The sequence below is a fragment of the Musa acuminata genome, chromosome BXJ1-9 (assembly GCF_036884655.1).
Source record: "Musa acuminata AAA Group cultivar baxijiao chromosome BXJ1-9, Cavendish_Baxijiao_AAA, whole genome shotgun sequence".
Classification (NCBI taxonomy): domain Eukaryota; kingdom Viridiplantae; phylum Streptophyta; class Magnoliopsida; order Zingiberales; family Musaceae; genus Musa; species Musa acuminata.
This window is the reverse complement of record NC_088335.1, coordinates 43191028-43197500: the sequence shown is the minus strand read 5'-3', so window position 1 is coordinate 43197500 and position 6473 is coordinate 43191028. Positions and strand designations below refer to the sequence as shown.

The 6473-nt window shown below is 38.2% G+C and overlaps 1 protein-coding gene across 1 annotated transcript; it reads left to right on the top strand.

Moving 5' to 3' along the window:
• The first annotated feature begins 5102 nt into the window (after window positions 1–5102).
• Window positions 5103–5741, top strand: LOC135594361 (F-box protein GID2-like). The gene has a single exon (XM_065084747.1). The coding sequence runs from the start codon at window positions 5161–5163 to the stop codon at window positions 5650–5652; it is 492 nt and encodes a 163-aa protein (XP_064940819.1). The 5' UTR covers window positions 5103–5160; the 3' UTR covers window positions 5653–5741.
• The last annotated feature ends 732 nt before the right edge of the window (window positions 5742–6473 follow it).

The following is a 6473-nucleotide window of genomic DNA, read 5'->3' as shown; positions in this document are numbered from 1 at the left end:
CTCCTTCCTTGACCATTATCATCGTCTCTTCATACACTTTATCCTTTTTCTTTCTCGTCGGACCTTAAGGGATGATTGTATGAGGTTAGAGGTGATGAATCCAATGGGTGATATATAAATGAGCAAGTTGGAGATCTTCCTAAACACATGGCTATAAGAAAAAAAAAAAGATTATAATATATAACATTTATGTTATGATTAAAATCAAAATTATTATAAATTAAGGATAATGATGCATATTTGTCGATATCATAATTAGTAGAATGCATTGAATATCACAAAATACATTCAATGTCCTTAAGCATAGCACCATATATTTGTCATTATATCGTTAATATGATTCTGTTCCAAAAGATTTTAGACTCTCTTTTTTTTCTCATCCTATTTTCCATACAATTACTGTTATCAATAGAATATAAATCAATCAAAGAGGGAAGAGAAGAGATCAAATGTGATCTTTGATAACTATTTTGATTAGATCCCTAGGAGGTTCTAGAAAAAATAATTAAGAGAGTCCTTTCTGTCAAAGTTCTCATAATATTTCATAAGATAAATGGACTTTCTTTTTATTAATCATAACTTTAATCAAAATCTAATTAATTAAATCATATAATTTAATAAGGCCTAGATGAGGGGGCTAACCAAGCGAGTGGACTAGAGTAGAATTTGGACTTCGGTTGCGAGAGGATGTTGTTGAGTTTCACATGAGGAAATCGAACATCTTATTAAGCATCATAGAGTTGAGGAAGTCACTACTAGTGTTGGGTGGTACTTACTCCTTCAACTATTATAGTAGCCCCAATATGATGTCGAATAAATACCCAAAGTGAGGAGCTATAACACAAAAAAAGAATACGAGCAAAACAAAAGTTGTTTCATATACTCATTATAACTTCAAACTCTTTGCCTCTCATGGCACAACACCTGAAGTTTATATAGTCCTTATAAATATAGAAATTTTAATATATTTAATATAAATATTTTCTCTCCAAAAGACTATTTTAATTTTCAAAAATCATAAGTTAATTTGGTTCAATCTCCTATAGAGCCTTTAATATACAATATCTTTTAATACAATGAACTTTTTTATGATGCCTCCAAAGGATGAATAAGTTATGACTCATATTATCTTTCCTAAATTTTATTTTTAATTATTGAAATACTTTAAATTTTAATGACTTTGTAAGTATATTTGTTGTCTGCCTTAACTTCTTTAGTTTTGACGTACTCCCTTACTAAATATGTTTTGGTCTTCTAGGCTAAATTCTCGACAAAAGGTAATAAGTAACTTATTATCAATATAAACTTTGGTTGGATTTTTTTTCATTGTATATGAAACATCTAAATTGCATGAAAAACATAAAAGATTGTTGTACATATTTTGCTTCATAAGTTGATATATTATTTTTTCGAAGACCAAATAAATAGAACTTCATTTAGATAAAATCGGAAACTCGTTGTCCAATCACTATTATTGAATCCAATAAGATATTACTTCTTACATTAAGAATATAATATGTCATAGTCAATTATCATTTTAATATACCATAATGTCCTCTTAGCAACCTTTATAAATTTTCATAGATCTATTTATGAGATGCTTTATAAGGTAATAGTCAATTATGAGATGCTTTACAAATTTTCATAAATCTATTTATCAAAGTAATTACAAATAATATATCAAATTATGTCCTTTAACAATCAAGTGAGATTTCAAGTATCTTAAACAGTTGACTATATTTTTATAATAAATTAGATTAATTAGTTTATCTTCTCTTTTTTTAGTCAACTTGCTGTTATATTTCACTAATATATCAATACGATTGACAACTTTCTATATAGATTTAGGATCTCCTTTACATAATTTATTTGTGAAATAAAAAAAATTATTCACTATCTTGTTTGACTTTGATGCCTAACAAATAAGTCACAAGGCCTAAGTCTATCATCTCGAACTTCAACTTCATTGGGTGTTTAAGTTTTTTAATCATGAAGGATTATTGCTAATAAAAATCAAATAATCTACATACAGACATATAAATAGAATATCTCTATCAAAATTATTTTTCATAGATTATATTTATACGAGTATTTTAAAAATTATTTTAAATAAAATATATTTTAATTTAAAAATTTCATGCTAGTGCAACTTGTTTAAACCCATAAAGAATCCTTTTTAACTTGTATACTTTATCTTCATATCTAATGATAAAACTAAGGATTGTTGAACATATATCAATAAGAAATATTGATTTAACATTAATTGATAAAATTCTTTATTTTACACAAGCTGCTAAAGAGGTGCAATTGATAAAATTCTTTGCAGTGAATTTTGTATTATATTATATTTTTCTATCTCTTCTTGTGTATATTTTTTATTTTAAATATTCACTTAAAATTGATCATCTTGTGATTTCCACCCTCTCATGAATCATTTTTATTAATAGCATTTATTATTTCCTCCTTCGTGACGTCATTTTTCTTTCTAGTTGATTGATTATAACATATGAGATAACTGCTTAAGTTATGTTGAACTGCATAGATTTGAAGTGTTTGTACAGATTTAGACCTTATCGAGAAACTTATGAGAATTGTAGCGTTGGAACTTTCAGCTAAGAGTTACAAAACATACACAAAGATCATCAATAGATTGTTCTCTTTCGTGTTGTTAGTTCCTAGAGATTGGATTTGAGCCGTATCTTAAACAGTAGTCGATGTTCTCTGCTGGATTCGACTGCACATGAATCGGTTCTAACTTCTCACATAAACGACTTTGCCGTGGATGATGACTAATAATAAGATCATCGAATCCTGCTCTTAATTCTATTTCAAGTTAATCCTCTGAATTCTGCAATAGACCTGCACACCTACGTATGCATGAAACGTCTACACGCACGTCATGCTCCTACCTCAACCATGCACTTGTAGAGAGAGAGAGAGAGAGAGAGAGAGAGAGAGAGAGAGTTTCTATTCAAAACTTACTTGCTTTTGGCGTATAATACAAGATAAGTATTCATAGAAGAGTTTCAGAATCATTCTTGAAGAATCAAACACACTGTCATAAACTCATCTCGTAATTGTCTCTTCCGTGAGGCAAAAGGTACTGAGAATAGAAGAAGAAGAAGAAGAAGAAGAAGAGGAAGAAGAAGCATGATGGCGATCAGTGCCCAGGACCACGCAGGCTTGGACCAGAGCGAGCTCTCGCCAGTGTCAAAGCTGGAGATAGCGTGGAGTGGTGGCCATGATCAGGTATTACCCTTGAGCCTTCTGCCATGCACACACAGGAGAGGGCAACCAAGCATGTCATCAGAAACAAGAACACAAGGGCCATGGGACGCCGCACCCATCTCATCCTACCGACACTGCTATGTGGAGGGAATGATAGATACCTTATGAAGAGGTGATATCGAGGAAGATGCATCAGTGCCTAGTTTTATAGAGGATTACGGTCTGAATCAAACATGACTAGTTGACAAATTGGAGTTGTTGGTTTCTTGGCAGTTCGGATCTCTCTGTGCTCGTTTGACATTGGTACTGATCTCTTCGGCATACTCTCCTTTTTCTTCTTCTCTTGCATCATGGAAACTATACTTCCTGTTTGCAGACCACAAACCTACCACCATTGTTGACCTTCCCATCTCCTCACAATACTTGTCCTCATCACATTTATCTACCGGTTTCTGAATGCATTCGTCAACTGCTGCACCGGCACAGTTGTTTCTTTCTGCTACCAAACACTGTCAAAGATCATGAATTGTTCTACATGTCCTTTGCAAGTCAAGATAAGCCTGCAACTCTTTCTTCGTCATACGAACCTGAAAGCACAAGGCAGAGATTTTATAGTACATCATCTGTATTCCAACCCTGCTGGGGACCAGCAAAAGTTGAAAGCCGTGGCTTCCTGAAAAGCTCATATGAACTGATTGACTTATATGCAGGGGTTTGACATGGAAGGAAGAGTGCTGACTTCCATGGCACGTATGAACTGAGAATGTCATTGTGATGCAAATATTAAATTATATCAAAGAAGTCGTAATAAAAAATTGGGTAAATTTCATGAAAAAACCCCTCCTTTTTAGACTTTTGCCGGAAGGTGTCCCTGGTTTTCAATTTTTCGTTTAGTACCCTCTATTTCTTGTGAAACCTGTAATGCCCCTCGCTACTACTCGCCTTCGTCACAAGGCCCTACCATCTCCATGTAGTCGCTTCTATCTTATCGTGGCTACCTTCTTCCTCTTCCTTATCTTCGACGTGTACCACTTCAATCCCATCATCGTTCGTGCCCACTGTAGTCGAACTCCTCATCCAACTCTTTCTGCTCAACTGTCTTCGCCTATAGTACCCTCAAGCATAAGTGCATCATTCGGTCACGAGCATAATCGGTAACTCCATGTCTTATCTCGAAGCTCCATTATCATATATAATCTCATATTCTTCTATATTCACACGTAGCGGGATAAAGACAATCACGACCGAGTCGAATTGATAAAATCTTAAGATACGAATGATAAGAATTGATAAGAATATGATGGAAGTGGTGGGTGACAACCATGAGGAACATTTAATATTAAAAAAAATAAAGATAAAATAAAAAATAAATATAAGATAGTATCCGATAAAAGCTAAAAAAAAGAAAATCGTAAAAAAAAAATCAATCCATATTAAATGGAAGAACCCACTAAGAGAGGAATCAGAGGATCATATTTTTCTTGTCTTCTTCTCCAACGCTTTGTCTTCATCGTGGATGCCATGAATTGCACCAACTACTGGCAGACAACACGGCACGCCTTCACGTGCATCCCATCAGCCCATTAACTCTCGGAAACCGAATATTAAGATTACACATTTGTCCCTATCTAAATCATGCCTCTGCACAGTCATATATTGTTGGTAATTGAGCAACTTATAAGCATTTTTCATTATAATATATATATTTTTAATGACTGGCCGCTGTAGATTTGACTTCGCGAGAAATTGTTGTGCACAGTAACTTCTTTTTATCATTATAATAAAAAAAAGGTATTTTAAGATTTGATAGGGGTTGTTAAGTAATTATAACTATTTTGTTTCAATATTATATAATATATTATCGACTCTCGGAGCGTAATGGAGAGCGAGTTCGCACTTTGAGGCTTTTCTACAAGCAGCGGAGGAGCGGCGATGAAGAGGCGTTCGATCGACGGAAAGGAGGAGAAGAAGAACAAGAGGCCGAGATCCGCCGAGGTGGCGGCTCCGGAGGAGGCGGTGTCCGCGGCGGAGCTCGGGGAGGACCTGCTGCTCGAGGTGCTGAAAAGGGCGGACGCGCGGACGCTGGGGAGGGCGGCGTGCGTGAGCCGAGGGTGGCGGAGGCTGGCGGAGGACGAGCGCCTCTGGGAGGCGGTGTGCACCCGAGACTGGGTCAAGGTCCCGTGCGGCAAGCAGCAGCTCCGCGCGGTGGTGCTCGCCCTAGGCGGATTCCGCCGCCTCCACTCCCTCTACATCCTCCCGTTCCTCGCCCCCTCGGCCGCCCTTCCCTCGCCCATGACGGGGCGGCCTCACCCCCAGCAACGGTGGGGCAAGGACGAGGTGCAGCTCTCGCTCTCCCTCCTCTCCATCGGCTTCTTCGAGAAGATGATCCCTAACAACAACCGCGGCGGCCGCGGCGGCGCGTGACCTCCGGAAAATTAGCCCCCTTAAAGATCTAATTTTTATCTTCCTTAGCTGTTGTTGTGGCCGTAAAAATCCAAAATTTATCTTCCTCAGCTGTTGTTGTGCGACACACTTGATCCTTTTAAGCTTTCCTCTCTCTGCTCATTTTCCTTGGCACGATATCTGCAGTCGAAAGAGTTGCAGGAATTGGGAATTACAGAGGGGAGGAAGAGGACAAGAGAAAGGCTGAGGACCGTCGGTGGATGGTGGAATGCCACCTTTTTTTCTTCGTTCTTTCTATTGGAGTTGTGGAGGACAGAGGGATGCGATGGGATTTGCCGCAGCAATGTTGGAAGATAGTGGTCTGTTTTGGCTCCTTGGAAGTAGCTTTGTGTAACCATGCGTGTGTTGATTGGGACATTTGTCTTCGACTCCGCACACAGTTTGGTTTGTCTGGACAGCGAGAACTGTGAAGGAGATGGAAGAAGGTATCAACTCAAAGCAGCGACTCGGGTAACGACTCGAGGCCTCGAAAGCCAGTGGGCGTGGTTTGAGCCTTCGTTTCGTACATCGAATCGTTAGCCGAATCGCGACGCTGAGGCATCGACGCTGGCCTCGTTTGACCTCAAGGATGCCCGAGGGTGCACGCAATCTGGTCTCGCGACCAGACCTGAGTCGGGTCAAATCAGCCTATTTGTCCTGTCCCGGTCAATCCATCGGACCGGAGTCGGGTCAAATCGAGCAGGCCGATGTCCGATCAAACACTGACGACCCGATCTCCTCGCACGAATCACATCGCCCATCAATCATTCATATACGACCAACATCCCCATGTCATCTTCCTC